At 43.0% G+C, this 19,258-nt stretch overlaps 2 protein-coding genes across 18 annotated transcripts in view; both read left to right on the top strand.

Moving 5' to 3' along the window:
- Positions 1 to 5,624, top strand: part of Topaz1 (testis and ovary specific TOPAZ 1) — a 54,646-nt gene extending 49,022 nt beyond the window's left edge. For 2 of the 4 annotated variants that reach the window (XM_006244204.5, XM_063265307.1), the window contains exons 18-20: positions 1,246 to 1,449; positions 2,967 to 3,150; positions 5,322 to 5,624. In XM_006244204.5, coding sequence (XP_006244266.1) covers positions 1,246 to 1,449; positions 2,967 to 3,150; positions 5,322 to 5,541 — 608 coding nt within the window. In that variant the 3' untranslated portion in view covers positions 5,542 to 5,624. The remainder of the gene's footprint in view (positions 1 to 1,245; positions 1,450 to 2,966; positions 3,151 to 5,321) is intronic. The other 2 variants (NM_001376913.1, XM_008766728.4) reach the window with 2 other exon arrangements.
- A 1,915-nt stretch (positions 5,625 to 7,539) lies between these two features.
- Positions 7,540 to 19,258, top strand: part of Tcaim (T cell activation inhibitor, mitochondrial) — a 31,283-nt gene continuing 19,564 nt past the window's right edge. Inside the window, exons 1-5 of one of the 14 annotated variants that reach the window (XM_039081817.2) lie at positions 7,854 to 7,987; positions 8,922 to 9,065; positions 10,743 to 10,812; positions 13,786 to 13,921; positions 17,015 to 17,171. In XM_039081817.2, the coding sequence (XP_038937745.1) occupies positions 10,754 to 10,812; positions 13,786 to 13,921; positions 17,015 to 17,171 (352 nt within the window). In that variant the 5' untranslated portion in view covers positions 7,854 to 7,987; positions 8,922 to 9,065; positions 10,743 to 10,753. Of the gene's footprint in view, positions 7,810 to 7,851; positions 8,020 to 8,921; positions 9,066 to 10,717; positions 10,813 to 13,708; positions 13,922 to 17,014; positions 17,172 to 19,258 lie in introns of those variants that run through there. The other 13 variants (NM_001110838.1, XM_063265856.1, XM_006244194.4 and 10 more) reach the window with 13 other exon arrangements.

The following is a 19,258-nucleotide window of genomic DNA, read 5'->3' on the forward strand; positions in this document are numbered from 1 at the left end:
AACAGCAGTTGCTCTTAACTGCTGAGCTGTCTCCCCAGCACAGCCTTCATCTTCTGCCAGTTAATAAGACAGATCTCTGTTCTGCCTAGGCCTTATATTCAGTATTTTTAATGAAATAATTTTCTATAAAATATGTTCTATATAAATTCTAAATGTATGCTTTTGAAGATGCTTCCCTGGGTTATTTGTCAGCAGCTCCTGTCAGCATATCCTTGTTCCCTGTCCACACCTCTGTACATTATGAGCATACTTCATAGCTTAACTTATTCTGCATCTTGGCAGTCTTGGAATTAATGAGTTCTATTAAAAGTTAAAGCTCAAGCTTTAAGATAAGAGGATGGAGTCTATGAGCAGACACTTTGGTCACAAAAACTGTAAGAAGTTCAGAGAATGATACAAAAAGTGCAGAGAGTGATGTAGGACCTTCCCCAGGTCTCTCTGTTTCCTCTCCACTTCATCTCCATTGATTGATGGAGATGCTGTTGTAGGAAGTGTCTTCCTGCTGATGATGCTTTTTACCTCAGTGTCCCTAGCACAGTGTCTGCTATTCCACTTTCCCTTAACAGACAGTGATGTTGATAATGAGGCAAAGCCGGTGTAGACGTGGACAGAGTTGTGCTGCATCCTAGAATGACAAACTAAAGGAGTTTCCTTCTTTATATGTAGAGCACGGTGAGGGGCTATGTAATACGTTTAGAGTTTTAGGCAAGTGTTTAAGAAGATGTAAAGGGTAAAGAAATTAACTTTCTGATAGGGTCTGGACCACTTAAGATCTGACAGTGGCATGGACCTAACTGAGTAAAATAATTCCCTACAAATTAATTATTGTGATACCCATTCAAGTGTTTTTTAAGTGAACATTAGAATTAAATATATTTGAGTCATGAAAAACTGAAGGCAGAGGTCTGAGCTGTACAAACAGATCCATGAAAAATTTTCAAGTCTGCAGATTCAGGGCTATGTAGGGACCAAATGCAGAGAAGTGAGTGCAACCTCTTGGTCAAGCTTTTGACATTCCCCATTACAGAGGAACCCACAGTGTTGCTTTTGCCTAAAGGTGTTTTGTTTCTTACTTGGAGAGTATGAAAGATGATCATACTTCAGTGAGTCTGATGTCTGCAGTGGGGAGATGTAGGGAGCCGTTCTGAGCTGTGCAGCTGGCGGGTGTGGGGAGAAAGGTGGAGGTTATTGGTCTCTGTCACTGACCACTTTCCTTTCATTGTGTCACTGCTTCCTTCACTTCAGAAGCAATGGGGGTGTCCCAGTCCAGCCTTCTCTTTAATGAACTCCTGGATGCCTGCATAGAAAGTAACAGTCTTGGCATATCATCTTCTGTAGCAGACTTCATGGTTGCAAAGAGCATCCCGATTGACTTTTCCTTCCTCAGGAGACTGATAACGTCCTTAGGAAGGAGCTGTTTGTGGCTCAAAGCCAGAGCCCACTACAAAAGTAAGTTCCATTGAAATGTTTTGAGGAATATGTTGGTTTTGATTATTTTCTAACCCAGGATCCATCTATAATATTTAAAACTAAATTTTTACATATGCAAAAATAATGGTTGGTATATATTCAGAGGCGGTGGTCTAACAGATGTCTGCTGTCTTTTGAAACCTGTTTTTTGGTTTTGTTTTGGTTTTTTTTGTCTTTTGTTTAAAAGTGTCATCTTTTTTCTTGGCTGTTAATTCTAGTAAAGGCAAGCAAATGACATAAAGGACAAAATTTAAAATAGTTTGACATATCTTAAAACACTTTGTAGAAGGGTTGGATGAATTGAAATTTAAATGTTTGGGTGTCAGACATCCTGGCTACCCACCTGAACTAGAAGTGTTTTCTCAAACTCCCAGCTATGATCATTTTTAGCAAGTGATAACTTTTCTTCCCAATGAAATAGGAAAATAATTAGACTGCATTATAGGTAATAAGTTTAAGTGCTTAATACATTTTTTTGGAGACTTCCTTAGGTTTTAATTTTTAACAGTCTCATGTTTCATGCATGTACACACACATAAACATAAAATAATTAAGTTTAAATATTAACGTGTTAGTGGAATGTCTTTGGATCATGTCTCAGAGATTAGCGTCATCACCTACACTGGGTTAGTTTCTTGAAGGAAAAAATAATCCCAAACATTTTAAACAAAATCTACATAGATTTAATTTGATCTTGGTAAACTGTATATAATATTGTCTATGTCCAGCTGGATAGTTAATCCTAAGAGTATCAGCTATCATTTCTAATAATCTGCCAAGCAGTTTTAGGCTAAGTCAGAACTGTTCCCTGGAAACATGAGGTGTTTGGACTTGAGCCGGTGACTGTGGCAGCCACACAGGGAGCAGAGCTACACTTGTTCTTGTGCTCGGCACTTGTCAGGCGGAGTAGGAATACTAACAGCCACATGGTTTGACGGCACCTCTAAGTAAACTCAAACTGCCACAGAGGCAGTTAACAGAGGCGGCACGCTCCCATTACGGTCTATCTTTTGTATTTGGAATTCAGTGTAGACAGTGACCATAAAAGCATTGGTTCTTCATAGACCAAATCCCATTAAAACCTAAATAGCTGTTCTGGTTATGCTCCAGTCAGGAAGTTTTTCTTCTTGTTTTGGAATAATCTCACTATATGTAGCACAACTCGTTCCTCCAACTTAGTCCTCTTGCTTTAGCCTAAGTGCTAAGATCTCAGGCACGTGTCACTATACCTGGCTCTCTAATTAGTCTGAAATTATGTCATCTATGATACTATGAACCAGAAAAACATGGGCACTTACTTCGGATTTCTCATAAAGAGCAGTCTCAAATGTACCAAGCTGCTCATGGTCATAGAAAATGTAATAAATCTGCCAATGTATAACACTACCCTGACCTGTAAGTGGCTGCCAGCTGCGGACAATTAGAAGCCAGAAGCCTTGCCACTAAGTCTTACCCATTGAAGTTTGGTGAAGTGTGACCTGTTGTTTGATTTTCAGGTGCTCTTTCACTGGGTTGCTACCCACCATTAGAGGGAAACGTATACCGGAAACTTCTACTGGTTCCTTCTTATTTATCTGAGATTGAAATGCTTTTAGCTATCGAGATATTTCTGGTGTCTAACGCTAGTAGTATTCAGAGCCCAGGAGCTCCCACCCAGGTGCTGCAGATCGTTTTGAAAAGGTGAGTTAATGCAACCCAGCCGCACTGACACAGAAGCAGCTCTGTACTATGCTGTAATGCAGTGTGAGCATGTTATAGTTCATGGTACTCTGTATGTGTATTATAAACGTGGCTAACATTTAAACTGAGAAAGAACAGGACATACTGCAGGCTTAAAACCAAACAAATGAAGGAGCTAGGGGTGAACTTCAGTGGTAGAGTGTGTTCATTCATGGGAACCCTGGGTTTGATTCCCCCACCCACCCTCCTGCTGCCAAAAAAAAAAACAAAGAGTGAGCCCAGTGAACACTTTAGTAATGATAGTTGTCTTAAAATATGGATCTGCTTTCTTGTGTTAAAGAATGTGGTACCTTAAAGGGCCTTTATCTTAAAAAAAAATTAGCTATGACTCTTACTTATTGCTTATGGATCCAGAATGGCACAATCTGACACAAATGCCGTGCCAATGTGCACACTTACACAGCCCTTATCTCTGGGAAATTCTTCAGTTTTCCATCTTAACTTTTAAATGTAAAAGTTATATAAAACACATTTTAAAAATAAAAAAAAAGCTACTGGAGTGCCAGATTCTCCCAGAATGAGTGATCCAAGAGACAAAAGGCTAGGAAAAGTCAAGTGCATTTTGGGACTTCCCTCAAGAAAGATTGTGAAGGTCTGAGATCTTGCCCATCTGTAAACTGGTGTTCCGCAGGCCCATGAGACACAAGACTCCTATGTTGGGAGACAAGGTACATTCTTGCTGTGGAACAGCAGCCCGATGGTCAGCTTATCCCCCGGAAGTCTCACTGATAACCCACAGGGACTTCCTTGACAGGAAGGCAGGCCCAAGCCTCAAGAACCCAAAGCCTGCTTTCCATTTCTCTATAGGAAGACACTGCCTAAGGCTGTCAGAGGCCTGTCTTTTGCTCCAGGAAAAACTGCCTTTCTCTTCCAAGTTTCTTCGCTGTTTAAAGATGCTTGGAAATTAGAACAAGGAATAGTCAGTGTCTCTGACAAAAGTTCCCAAATCCGATCGGCCCGTGGCAGATTGTCCCTCAACATCTGTTCCCTTAACACTCCATACTCAGGAATGCTGGGTCTGCTGTCTTCAGTTTGCTTTGGAGTCATGTGGCACAGCCCCAGTTTAGCAAGAGGACTAGCCTTTGTTCTTACAGCTAACCCTTCAGTAAAGGATGGACTGACTGACACCATGCACTGTGTGACATGAGGTTTTATTAGAAGAATTTTATTTCCTTCTTGCACCCTGTCCCCACAGTCTCAGCCTTTCCATTCACTGCTGAGTGTGAGGTGGTTGCAGCCTTAGTCCATAACTAGTGACATATCTACATCTTTAATGTTATGAAGGCCAATATGTTGTGTCTTGCTGGTGTGCTAAGCCCTGCCTTAGGTAACTAACCTCTATCTATAGGTTATCCGTTTGTAGACATTGGGAATATGCCAGCCACGCAGTTTGTCAGTCCATCAGGCTCTGAAGTTCCTCGTCTAATTTAGGAGGCCCTGGAAGGTGCTTGGATACTCATTCCAACGTTGAAGCAGGAGCTTCATTTAGGTTACCAAGTGGCCTACACTGGTTTTAATTTAAGTAGAACCATTCTCAGAGCTTGATGTTCTCTGACAGGCAAGGTACCAAGAGCATGAAACAGTCTCATTGTAAATACTTTTAACTATTTCCTTTCTCCACATGAAAAGCTACCGTAAATTAAGAGTTTCATCCAGTAAACACAATCACAGTTGGTGACAGATGGAGCTCAAAGAAAATTATAACACTTAATAAAGTACCCATCAGGACCAAAGAAAACCATACAGCTCTACAGTTTGTTACTCAATGTTAGCTGCATATTAAATACCTGCTTGAAACTAGAAACAACTGATACCAAGAGAAAATAATGTGGTTGTTTATCATTCAAGCTGTGCTGCACTTAATACCAACATTTACAGCTTAACATTATAGTTACGAGCTTTGAAAATACCAGCATAAAGGTAACTGTGTTCTAGAGCTGTGTTTCTCGACTACCAACTGCTACTGGGTCCTAGTATAAAATGCCTCTCATACTGTAAGCCATGGTTCAAAAACCCTAGGAATCACTGCTAAAAAAGTAAATGCAGATGACTTTTGTACAGAAACCACACTGCTGCTTCTGAGAAGTTCTGCCTTGGGGTTCACTTTACAGATGTGAAGAAAGCAAACCTCGAAGCAAGGACGATTATCAAGCTGCAGTGGAAAGACTGATCATGGCTGCTCGGATATCCGACCCCAAGCTTTTCATCAAGCACATGACCGTCAACATTAACAAGGAGCAGGTGTACAGTCTGGAGCACTGCTCTGCCGTGAAATGGCTGAAAGAGAATATGAAGTGGGCTGGAAAGGTTTGGCTTTTCACTAACCATTAGTTAATAAAGGGTTGTTGTTGGGTTTTCTAAGTTCAAGTAATCATTGTTGAAAATAAAAGAATAAAAATAACTCATTGTATTAAGCATTTGTATCTTGACACTAGAAATTATCAAATAGTTTTCAAGCAAAAAAATTTCATTTACTTGCAAGGGTTTTATTAACAAGTGATTTTTTAAAATTGCTTTTTTACTTAAATTTAGAAGGATCTCAGTATGGTAAATTCCTTTTTAATAATGTAATTCAAAGTGAGAAGCCATACCCCAGGTGCCTTTAACATCAGTGCCTACAGGTGCTCAGTTTGGTAACTAAGAATCACCAAATGTTATGGATGACGTTTACCTCGTCAGGATTAACTACACCGGGATAAAATGACAAAAAAGCAACGTGGGGATAAATGGTTTGTTTGGCTTGTGCTTCTGTATCCTAGTCCATCACTGAAATCAGGGCAGGAAGCTGGAGGCAGGAACTGATGCAGAGGCCATGGAGGAGTGCCTTAGTTGACTGCTCCCCTGTCTTGCTCAACCTGCTGTTTTCTTAGAACCCAGGACCACCAGCTCCAGGATGGCAGTGCTCACAATGGGCTGGGACCTCCTACATCAGTCACTAAGTAAATACTTTCCTACAGCATGATCATAAGAGGTGTTTTCTCAATTGAGGCTGCCTCTTCTCTGAGGACTCTAGCATATGTCAAGTTGACACAAACTGGCAGCACAGACTTAAAATACTAAAATCCAGGGCATTATACCAAACGTCTAAATTACACTCACAACAACTTCCTTTTAGTGTGTCTCATATGATTATTATGTATCTGATGTGGGAGGAGCACACGTGCTTTTTGGAGTCTGTTCTTTTCTTCCACCTTTATCTGGTTCTGGTGGTCAAACCAAGGTGGTCAGACTTGTGGGTCCAACAGCAAGCATTTCATCTGCTGGTCGACTTGGCTGTACGCCATATGATAATGAGAGACTAATGTGTGTTAGGTTAGACTTTGCTAAAGAGAATATTTTAAACAAATATGCCAAAACATAAATATGTAATAAGGATTGTCCCAAAACAATCAAAACAATTAAAACTTCAGAAGTTGTCAGGTGGTGGTGGCCCATGCCTTTAAGCCCAGCACTCAGGAGGCAGAGGACAGCAGCTCTCTCAAGTCAAGGCCAGCCTGGTCTACAGAAATCCTGTCTAAAAACAAAAACAAAACAACAAAAAACTCCAGAAGCCATCTTCAGTATCTTTAACAAAATCCTCAATCTCTATACTACTGTAGGCCACAAATTCGTTTAGGGGGAAAAAAAAACCTAAATAGGGTAATAAATGGGACAAGTATTTAAAGGAGTTCTCAAAATGAGTAGAGGAAGTGTCCTTAGATCTACAGTCTCACAAAGGGCAGGAAAATTAAGTCCCAGCACACTTAAGTTTGAGTGATGTGTGGCGTACACAACTGCCTCAGAGACACGAGATGAAATTCGCGTGGCTAATTATATAATTATACGCTCCTGCAGAAAACGGGCAGCGATGCGGGCCGCAAGGAAACCTTCAGAATAAAGAAGATCCAAGAGAAAGGGTGGGAAAACGCAGACTTCTGGCTGGTTGACCGAGCCAAGAGGTAGCTTCTATTCCATCACTTGCAGGTCTAGAGATCAGTTACAGACATCCAGTAAAGCAATAAAAAGCCCGAAAACATTTATAAACAGCCTAATAGCGAGGCGTGATGTGTCACACCTGTAATCACAGCAGTTAGTAGGCAGAGGAAGGAGAATTGCCGCAAGTTCAAGGCCAGCGTGGGTTACAGTGGGAGTCACTGTCTCAGAAAATAATGAATAAATCCAGATACTGCTTGAGGCAAAGTCAAGTGGGAAATGTAAGCCAGAGGAACGAGATCTTTCAAATCCGGCTGCATCTGGGAAGCCGACCAAAACTACCAACGGCTCCTCAGCTAGGACTGCGTCACCAGAGCGCCCTGCGCAGCTCCGCCCCCCCCACAACAAGGGGGCTGCGCGTGCGCGCATTGGCCCCGCCCCCTGGCTCCGGCTACTCCTTCACCTTTGCCTAGCGTCCTCCCACCAGCCTGCCAATCATCTTTTTCTCTCAGACCTAGTCGGCGGGAAGAACCTGCTTGTGTCTCCCGAAGCTCCCCTCGGAAACCCGCAGATAGCGGGGTAAGGACACGGACAAGTGCGGCTTTGAAGCGGGGAGGGAGGCCGCTGAGAGCCGATGTCCTGGCTGGGAGCCGCTTGCGGGCCATGCGCAGGCGTTCTAGGAGGAAGGTCGGTCCGCCTTAGCCAATGAGCACGGTTCGTGGGGCCTGCAGGCTCAGAGTGACGGGGCCCTCCAACCATGGACCCAGGCCTGTGCGCGTCTGAGACAGTGGGCGAGACCTGTCAGGAGCTGTTTGCTTAGCGAAAGTTGTCCAGGGACTCCACACTTGCCCAGAGGCCTTGGCTTGTGAGTGCCTGAGGCGTAGGCAAGGCTGTCAGGTGGGAGTTGGGTTTAGGCTGCTGCTGGGAGAGCCTTGAGGCTTGTGGGGCCCTGGGAGGAGCTCCACCCCCAGTTGCAGCCCCAACAGTTCACCTCTAGACCTGCAATCAGACTTACGGCTAAGTAGACTCTTAGAGGGGAGTCTATGGGGCGTAGATTACTAAAGTATAGTTCATGAGGTGGTGCACTACACCACTAAAGAGCCTAAAGAGCTAATTCACTCAAGACATCTGTGGAATATTTGTGCGAATGGATTTAAGATTGTAGGATAATGGTAAAAGGGAACGGGATCAGGCGGAGTTTATCAGTTTGAGACCACCGAGTGGAGATTCCAGAATTACTATAGAGCCCATATAGTTCTAAAAAGGCGTCAAATTTTCGGTTGGTTGCTTAAATGAAGCATTTGCCTAAAGATGGCCTACTGAAAAGGAGATGGAAGTCCCAGAAGACATACCCTACACTAATCCTTTAAGATGCAAAATGATTTGAGGAACAACAGCAGATTTGAAGAGTTTTGTTCTCACTCTTTTTCTTGTGCCAGATCTTAGGGTTCAGTGGGTTTGAATTGGACCTTGGAGTAGCACCAGTGCCTGTGTAGGTGAGGCTGGGACAGAAGTGTCTGTATCCTTCTTGAAACTGTAGCGTTTGTAGTTATGATTTAACTCTCCAGAAGGACACAAAAGAAAAACTAAAGAATTCTTATCCAGACGGACGATGGTGGAGTGCCATCAATCCCAGCAATGGGAGGCAAAGGCAGTTGGATCTCTGTGAGTTCGAGGACAGCCAGGGCTGTTACACAGAGAAAACAAACAAAATCTAATACTGTTTCATGACTTTGCTTTTGTTGTTTACTTGGTACCCTACTCTAAGTAGAAAGCCTAAAAGCATTTTTTTTTTAAAGCCTGGTGTCTAGGCTTTTAATCCCAGCCCTCCAGAGGCAGGGACAGGTAGATCTCTCTGAGTCAGCCTGATCTACACAGTGAGCTCCAGGCCAGCCAAGTCTATACAATGATCTCTTGTCTCCAAATACAGAAAAGAAAGGCAGGTAGGTAGGTGCGGTTTTATCATTACTTGAGAGAACAATTCTTTTCCATAAAAAAAAAATTACAAGGGAAAACCATAACTAAAGTAAAATTAGTGTGAAGTTAACTTAATTGAGATAAGTTACTTTCTTTCTTTTTTTTTCTTTTTCTTTTTTTTTTTTTTTTTTGAGATAAGTTACTTTCAAATACAGATTGTGCCAAAAGGTCAAAGCTCACTCTTGAAGACCTCTATTTGATGATTTCTGTGCTTGTCAAAAGTAATGAACAGAGGCTGTTAGATCTACATAGCAAGTTCCAGGCTCTCCTGAGCTACATAGAGGGTTGCAGACCAAGGGAAGGAAGGAATGGAACAGAAAATAATATCACTATTAAGTAGACTCAGGTAGTCATCTACACTGGCTTGTAAATGAATTTTATCCTTCCATATCTACCTTCTGTCCACACGGTAGACCATTTCTTTAGGACAAGGCTTTCCAGGATGTCCTCCCTACCCTGTGTATCCCCGGGGAAGTCTCCCGTTACCCTGCAAGTCCAAATCATTGCTGCTGTCTTGTTGGTCACCTGCTTGTGTCTGTGTCCTGCTTCTCTACCCTTTCCTCATAGACTAAGTTTAGTGAAAAACAACAGTTGTCTTAATGCTGTATCCTCAGTGTTTTACCCTGGACCTAACACAGAAGCATTGGTGAAGTGGTAAATTAAGGACGTGTAATGCCATCTGAGTCTGATGAGAGGGTGAGGAGTGTCTCTTGTCCATCTGTAGCATGCCTGAGGTTTTCTCTAAATGGAAGGGCAGTATATTCTGTGGAGTACTGGTAGGAGTCATGAGAATTGGTCTGCAGACAGAACTCCTGCAGTTGACACACCACGGTAGCCTGTTAGAGTCAGCGTCACTAGCGCTGCCCAGAACCTGCCCATGTTCTGAAGCAGTGTGTCTTCAGTCCTCCGAGAGTCTGATTCTCTGTGTAGCTGACTGCAGCAATGGAAGAGACAGCCCCTTGCCATTGGCTGTACAGACTGAATTCTTTCAGGGATTTTTGCTTAGTTGAAGCTGAGATCTTGATTTACACTCCAGAAAAAAATTTTTTTCAGGTTAAAACAGTATGAAGACAGGTTAGAACTTATTAAGGAAAGGTTTTCGTATGCAGTTAAGGGTGCTAACAGAAAACATCTCCCTTCACACAAAGGTAGTAATTATAGAAAGTGTTTATATTACATATCAAATATGAATGACTATAGTCTGGGAAGATGGATTCAGGTTTCCCTGAATGATATATTCTAACATAGAAGCCCTTTTAGTCACAGAACAAAAGAGCTGGTGGCACTCTTCGAGAAGGTTACGGAAGGTTAAAGAGTTGAAAGAAGGATATCACAGGGGCAGCCTTGACAGTTTATAGTCCATCTCTCCTGCCATCGTGCCTTCCCTGCCTAATGCTGTGTCTTACACACACACACACACACACACACACACACACGGACTGTATCCCAGCCCCCCTCCTGGAACTAAGCCCAAATAAACTCTTCTTATGTTGCAGGGCATTTTAACCACACCCTCACACACGTAGCTGTTAAACATCTTCTTAAGTTAATCCTTAGGCATCTCACTTTGAGGACAGTAACATGACGGCAGTACGTTTTTAACCTCTCACCTGTTCAGTTCTTCTGTCCACTTCATCCATTAGGCAGTTGATGGATGCTTGGAAGCTGGCGTGCTTTTTCGGAAATGTTTTGCCACCTGAGGCCTTGGAGGAGGTAAGCCCTGTGGTCCGCTCTGTTTGTTTAGAGGTCCGCCCTGTTATGTATCGAGCTAATTTCAACTTGTTTTTCAAATCTCAAAACAATATCATTATTTGGTTTTAGGCAGGAACAAAGAGAAAACTAATATGAGTAGCCAAACTGAGGCTCTCCCTGCAAAGCAAGAGACTTCAGATCCTGGCAGAATAGTTCTGTATGAAACGTGAAGAGAAAAAAGTAAATTAAACCTCTCCCAGAATGGAATTATGTTCCCAAACTGCAGAGTACACATTTTAATGCTTTAGAGTTTAAAAGAAAATTACTATAATAATTATACAAATTCCTCCTCCTGGTGCATAATGGATGTGCAGCATAGGTGGAAGTTTGTGACACAGAGGAAGTTTGTGGGTTTATAAATCACGTAAATGAGAAGACTAAGGGAGATCGTTGAGGCCTGGCTGAGGGGTCTGTGGAAGAGATGATGAGACAGAGTCTCATAGCCCAGGCTTGCCTCAAATTCATCATGTAGCCATGGCTAGTCTCGTATTCCTGATCCTTCGCCCTCCACCCCACTGGAGTTAGAGACTTCTGCCTCCACACTTGACTACAAGTTTTTATGAGGAGTTACTTGAGAGCAAGTTAAAAAGGATCGATTAAAGACTCAAAAATGTTTGCCTTGTAGGAACTATGGAAGCCATCCAAACTGTTTGTATAAGAAATACAATTGCCCTGTCCCACCCCACCCTGACTCTGCACCCGACTGGGCAGCACAGTAGCGATGACCTTGATTAGGGGTGGAGCCAGACAAACAAGGGACAGCTGGTCCCATCACTCATCTGTACTGGGGTAGCACCTCCTGCCTCTCTCTGTCTGCAGTGGGTGGGTGAGCTAGCCCTGCGGTCCTAAGAATGGGAGTGCTGGCCCTGTCCCTCACTGACTGCAGCATTCAGGAGAGTGGGCCCTGCACCTCACCTAGGCAGCAAGTAGAACTGGCTCTGGTGGCTAAGGCACAGGTAAGAGCAGGCAAGCTGGCCCTGCCCCTTGCTTGATGCAGCATTAGATGAGCTAGCCAGAGCAGTCCTAGAGAGCTCACCCTGGTGATGTGGCAGCAGGTGAGCTTGTGGGACACCAACTCAGTTATCTCCCAGGTCCAGATCCAGGGCTCTGAGTTGGTCCACCCCAACATCTACCTGATCCATGATCTGCTAGTGCATGTGAAAGAGCCAAGGCTACAGGATCTCATGACACAGGGCGAAAAACGGGATATCCAAGAGGAATCCCAGTGAGGATTCATTATAGATAGTACAGCAGAAGCCAGCGGCCGGTGACTCATTGCAATGAACATGTGCAAGTAAAGATGTGTAAACAACAGGGTATATAGTGTGTGACACATTGCAGCTTCCACAGTGAGATTTTTTTTTAATTCTAATTTTATTCCCTTGGAGGGGGGGTTGTAAGGGCAAAGAGCAGTTATGAAGGGATGGGGATGAGTGAGATTGGGATGCGTGATGTGGAACTCCCAAAGAATCAGTACAAAGGGTTTTTTGGGCTTGTTTTGTTTTATTTTTTTTAAGTTTTTTTAAAATAAGTTTTAAAAAGAAAAAAAAATGAATGACATGTAGTATTGTTTGGGAAAAGACAGACAAGCAGGCTAGTGAGGAGGCTAATGCGGCAGCAATGGCAGTCTGGTAGACAGGACTGATTTCGGGAGAAGCTGCCAGGCTCACTTGAGAGCAGGTGTAAGTGGTGACCTCGTTGGGGTTTTGTGCTTTGGCAGCATTGAGAAAGGACATTATGCCACAGAATCAAAAATAGCAGTGCGAAGGTGGGGATCCCAGCAGTTTGGAGAGGAGATGAATAAGGGCTGAACTGCCTTCCTTGCTGTCCATCTGTCTGTCAGAGACAGGTTCTTATTGTGCATCACTGGCTGGGATCAGACCCAGGTTTTCGTACTTACATAGCCCTTTACCAGCTGAGCAATCTCACTAGCTGCCTTATTATTCGATCTCCCTTACTGGACCACCTGTAAACTAACTTTATAAAAGGTTCGAATACATGCAAAATAAAACAAGGTAACCTGAAAATATACTGGTGTTTCCCAGACAGTTAAATCTTGTATAGGCTGGAAGGATGGCTCAGGCTCAAAGCTCATACTGTTCTTACAGAGGTTCTGAGTTTGGTTCCCAGCACCCACATCAGGCCGCTCAAAATTGCTCATATGCATCCAGTGAACCCCTCTGGCCTCCACAGATACCTGTGCACATTTGACATTCAGTCACATAAACACACATAAAGAAAAACAATCTTTAAAAAAAGAAGTCTTCAAGTTAGTTCTAGAATCTCTGTCACTGTACCAGACTTAAAACATTTCCAGAGACTCAGCTTGCCTGACAGGTTACAAAGTGTGCCCAACACTTAGACACGTCTGTTTAAGATAATTAAACGGAAATGTAAATTGCAATATCCAAAGATAGGAACTGTGGAATTGCTCCTTTGGACTAAAATACTGTAGCAGTATTTTCATTGACAAAAATAAACAGTACTTTAAGAACATTCCAAACATGATTTAAGAATAGGAATGTCGAGTTGTCTGATTAGAGTTCTGTTAACAGTCAGGTAATGAGGAAAACTGAAGGACATCTTCCTCTTAATACTGAGGTCCCCGGGGTATTCTCCACTGCACTGGAAAAGTACACTGATGGGAATTAAGGAAAACAAAACAGAACTTCAAAAAGAAAAGTATCATCTGCAGTGAAGCCAGCTCTTAGAGTGACAGGGAGAGAAGTTCTGCTTTCATTGCCACTACCACTCATGCCGCAGTAAAGAACTAGAACCACTATCTAGAAACCTGACAGATTGCAGCAAATGAGTGTCTACCTTGTGACTCTGGTTTGCCCCTGCATGGTACTTTTAGATTGGCTGTACCTCCTGTGTGGTGATGATCGTTGGGAGTATGTACATCATAGAGAATAATCCCTATGTCTCTGATAGGTTCTGCCTGAGGAAGGTCCTCCCTCCTTGGCTTCACTACTCTCGAGCTTTATCAGGGGCAGAAGCCATCAATGCCTTGAGGCCTTTCTACTTTGCAGTTCATCCTGATTTCTTTGGACAGCACCCCAGGGAAAGGGTAAACACTTATTTTTTTAACTTACTGTCTATGTCTAGTTGATTTACCTCTCAATCAATATATTTCAGAAAGTCCTGTAAATCTGGATTATTCTATCATGATAATGGTTGACATTGAAGCAGTACTAACTTGAAAAATAATAAAGTTTCCATATTAGTAAATTTAGTGAATGTTTGTGATATAGCAGTTGAAACCATTGTTTATTCAAAGCTGTCATTATTTATATAAACAATAAAGTCACCACATAAATCGAAGAGTATAATAATCACGTTTCTGTACGAGTTTTTGGATTAAAATAAAAGGCTTAAGAGAAAAACGCCTTTCTTCAGCTGATGGAGCCTTTCTTGTAAGGATATCCTAGGCAGATTTCCAGTGCCCGGAGGCTTCCCTGCATGCTGGGGGCTACTGAACTTGTGCTACCTGTATTGTGCTCAGGGGATACAAACTGGCAAAAGTCCTGGGGCAAACTCAGAACCATCAATATTTTTTAGTATTAGATAATTTGAAAAGTGCATTAGAGTTACCTCACTGGTCCTTTTGTTGTTAATTAACATTGATCCCTGATTTGACCTGAAATAATAAAGCCTGGGCACCAGGCTCAAGTGAATATCCCTGCCTGGTAGTGGTGTGCAGCACACCTTGAACACTGCTGCACTTCACTACTAGGGATGAAGACCAGGCCGTAGTCTACACCGGAGCAAACAAGAGCAAGCTGTACAACTAGCTGTCCACTGCCAGCCATTGAACCTCAGTGTGGTCTTGGAGACTCACTCACTGGGTGTCTCTGGGCTGGTCTTGTGCCTTCCCTCCCTCAGCCACTGTACTCTGCACACTCACCCTTTGCCAAGCCTTTGTGCTCACTGCTCCCCCATTTTGGACTGTCCTCCTCAGAGATGGCTTACCTCCACGTCTCAGAGAGTCTGTCCCAGGCCACTGACAGCTTCTACTCTCCTTACCCATCAGTATTTTCTCTGTATCTGTTTTCATCCGGAGGTGTCTGACCCCTTATTTATTAGGTCTATTATTTGTCCTTTGTCAGTGAATGCAGGCCCATAAAGTCTTCTCACTCTTCTGGCCGTTACCACGCAGCTCTGGCTCACCAAAACCTTGCCTTCTGCTGAGGACAGTCAAGGCTCCAAATGCTTGTAGCATCCTACTCCAAGTCCAGGATTTCACACTGGCACCCACTGGTGTGGTTCTTTTCCTTTTGGTACTGTAATTTTAAACTGTGGGCTATTAATAGATTTCAAAATTCACAGATTAAAGTTCGCGTTAAAATCTCGGTCTGGTCCGGATTTCCTTTGCCCCCATTCCTGTTTGTTTTCTACAGATCATTGTGTATATTGACTCCCGTGAGGCCCTTCCACTGTTTCTTCTGTCAAAAATAAAAACCTCAAAAGTAGCTTTGAAGATGTAGGCAAATAGACTTTAAATTCAAGTTCAAGGCTATCCTGAGCTTAATAGAAATACTTGGAAAAATAATAAGGCAAACCACTTAGCTCAGCCAGGAAAGGCATTTACTGCCAAGGTGGTCAGCCTGAGTTCAGTCCCTAGAATCCACATAATGGAAAGAACAGACTCCAGGAAATTTTTCTCTAACCTCCACACATCTGCTGTAGCATGCACACAACACATCCATACACCTTTAAAATAGAATTAAAGAAGCAGTTACTGTCCCTGCCATTTGTCACCAACAATATTTCTCCTACAATAACTGACCTTGGCATCTCTTCATGTCTGTTTATCTGTATCCCCTCTTTATGCTTCTCCTCCTCTGGGGACTGTATTACTGCAGTAATCAAGAAGATAATGTTGTTATATGTATCAAAGAGCACATCCTAACCTTTACTAAAAAATACCCTGGATTTCCTCCTATCTGGTTATTTGCCTTGTGGCTCTGTTTACTACATATATATGGGCATTTTCTTAGTTACTCTGTTTTTACAAAAATGCATCTCAGAGGTCTGTCATGGAGGTATTATTAGATCTAATGAATCTAATTATATAATCACTAGTTTGTTGCTTTGGGATCGCAGCCATAGCTAAGCTGGTTTTACCCAGACATGATGAAGGACTTTAACCGCTTTTTACCCTGATGCTCACATGATTGTGATTACAAGTTCTGTGTCTCGCCATCATCGTTTATCCACTATACACTGTGTACTGTGGAGCTAATCTTTCCTTTTACCAAACAGTCTGTGAATGTGTATATGTCTGTGTCTTTGTTTGGGTGAGTGAATACATGATGTGCCCATGGAGGCCAGAGAAGGGCATTGAATCCCCTGGAGCTGTGGTTGGAAGCACTTATGTATGAGCTGACACATGGGTACTAGAAACTGAACCCAGGTTCCGTGCAAGAGCAGTCAGTGCTCTGACCATTAAGCCATCTTTCCAGCTCACTTTAAAAAAAAAAAAAAACAGCTTGTCACGGTTTAGCTATTTTTGTTTGTTTGGAAACAGTTGTGGCAGAACCTTCCCCTAATGAATAAAGATTTCAGGGGACCAATCACTGGGCGAGGAGTAAGCAGGACTTCCGGTCCTAGAGGGGGGACAAGAAGAGGCAGGATTCGCCACTGGAGGAGTTTAACTTAGAATGGCTTACAACATTAGGGTGCTAGTTGCTGAGCCCAGCGATTGTGTTACCTGTTAATTCTAAACGAAGATTGTGTGGTGTTTTCCTTCACACAGCGACTCAGCTGGGTTCTAAAGTGTGGTTTTGGGAGAAGTGCACCCCAGCTAGCCAACCGTGTGAATGAATTTGGATGTGTGGGGCTGGCGTGGCAGTGACCCACCATAGGGTGGAGAGATTTTGGAGCTCCGGGTCAGAGATTGTGCCCAGATGAGAACAGGCCGGGCTGTGGGTAGCATGGGGGCTTTTTTATTATTTCACGAAACAAACAGTGGTCTGGAATTCACTGAGACCTGCCTGCTTCTGCCTCCAAGTGCTGGGATTAAAGGCTTAAACCACCAGACTAGGTTCCCTCAACATTTTTAACAGTAAATTACTTATTATATTCAGTATATCTAAAGACCACATATAATTTCTTCTTTCTTTACTCACATGTAAATAAATGCCCTTCATATTTTTTCCAGGAAGTCAATGAAAATTCTCTTAAGAGATTAAGTGTCTATTTAGAAAATCTCCAGAAACCAGGCTTCAAGTCTCTGAAACCAACTCAGCTTACATTTTATATAAGAGAAAAAACAGCGCAGAATTCCTCTGAAGGACAGGAGCCTGTCAGTACTACCGGTATGTTATTTATTTCTGTTGTGTCCCTGCCTGCGTCATGTGAAATGTGTTAGTTAATTCTGACATTGCCAGAATACCTTTGGATTTGAGTCTTGATTACTGAAAACTGTCATAGTTGTTTTTCTAGAATTAGATTCTGTTCCTAGCTGGATGCATTTGAGCAAGTCATTTTTGTGTGTTTAAACCATTGTTTCCCAAAGTATTCCAGTCAAGTGTCGGCGAGGTGCACACCTTTAATCCCAGCACTAGGGAGGCAGAGCAGGCGATCTCTGTGAGTTTGAGGCCAGCCTGGTTACATAGTGAGTTCTAATTTATCCGTGATGGTGTGTGGCCCAAAGACAGTCCAGGTGATGGAAGAGCAAGAGTGCTTCAGTCGGTCCGCGGGCGGGGTCTGAGCTGATGCACACTGTTCAGGTAACCAGTGAACCAGATACCTGGTCAGAGTCCTTCTGTTTGGGACATTGTCACCAGCACTACTATTTCTGAGGACCATTTTGGACCTAACAGTTATAAAATTAAAATTAAATTATTGTTCTTCATCACTGAATTTTCATCAATAGCTTGACATTACTAGGAGATCGCTGCTTCCATTCTTTGTCAGTCTCATACGTGGATGACTTTGTGGACATTGGAAACCCCCGATGCTCCTCCCACCCCCCCATTTCCACACGGCCTTTTCCTGACCTTGCTCTCAACTTACATCCTTCTCTCTATTGCTTTGTTAGGGCTTTCATGGAAATACATTGCATTCTTAAGAACCTAATCATTTTTCCAGCTCTGGGTTCTTTTGGTGGTCCAAGTGGAAGTGAACTTTATTATCAGAGTAAGCATTAAAACAAGATAGGATTCAGTAAGAATTTCTCTGAATTAACACTTAAACAAGTAGCTGTAGCCAGCCTTGGCCGAGCAAGGTCCAGAAGTCCTCCACTGTCAGCTAATGGTTAACTGAGAACTGCTCACCAACAAGAACAGGAGAAGGCAGAAATTAAGGTACAGTAAAGCACTCTTATACCAGAAGAAAGCAGTTTATCTCCCTTACAAATGGACTGTAGCTCAGATAGACGTAAGGAGCGAGTGGAGATGACCAGCTGCTCTGTCTGCTGGTGAGCCTTCCACATTGATGTGATCTGCACATAGTAAGAGTGCTTCTGCAGGCCAGGTGTGGTGGGGCAAGAGCGGAAGGATCTGTTGAGTTTAAGGCCAGCCTGGGCTACAGAGTGAATTACAGACCAGAGCTACATAGTAAGACCTTGTCTCACAAAAAAAGAAAAGTTTCTTGATGCTGTGGCTGGCTAAGTAAATTCAGACTTTCTTTTTAGTTCTGGGGATAGCACTGAGGGTCTCATAGACATTAATTAGCCAGTGCTTTACGAATGAACGACATCACCAGCCCCACAGAGACGTCTGCAGTGTACCTTGGAATGATCTCACCCAAAACAGCAAAACTGCTGCTCCCAAAAGGAATCCTAAGGAATCCTGTCACACTGGATAACAGCCTGTGTGACAGAGACAATAATCAATGAATTGATGAATTAACATGGAAAGTACAGTTTAGTCCTTGACTTAGTTTAAATTTTTTTTTAGATTTAATATTTTTTGTTTTTGTTTTTCAAGACAGGGTTTCTGTGTGTAACAGCCTTGACTGTCCTGGAGTTCACTTTGTAGTCCTGGAATTCACTTGGCTAGCCTCAAATTCAAAAGATCCACCTGCCTTTGCCTCCTGAGTGCTGAGATTGAGGGAATGTGCCCTATGCTCAGCTAGACGTAACCGTTTTTTTAGTTGAGTATTTTGCCTGCTTGTATGTCTGTATATCATAGGCATGCTTGGTGCCCGAGATCAGAAGGACATCAGATCCCCTGGAACTGAAACTGAAGATTGCTGTGAGCCACCATGTGGGTGCTGGAATTGAGTCTCACATCTCTGCAAGAACAAGTGCAGAACCACCTGTCACCCAACCCTGCTTTTTTAAAGCCAGAGCTTATGTCAACCAAGTTGACCCTCACAGAGAGTCCCCTGGCTTCTGCCTCCTGAGTGCTGGGTGTGTTCCTGTTAGGCTATTAAATTAGCTACTTTAAGTCTGAGCTGC

This window comes from Rattus norvegicus, chromosome 8 (genome assembly GCF_036323735.1).
Source record: "Rattus norvegicus strain BN/NHsdMcwi chromosome 8, GRCr8, whole genome shotgun sequence".
Lineage (NCBI taxonomy): Eukaryota > Metazoa > Chordata > Mammalia > Rodentia > Muridae > Rattus > Rattus norvegicus.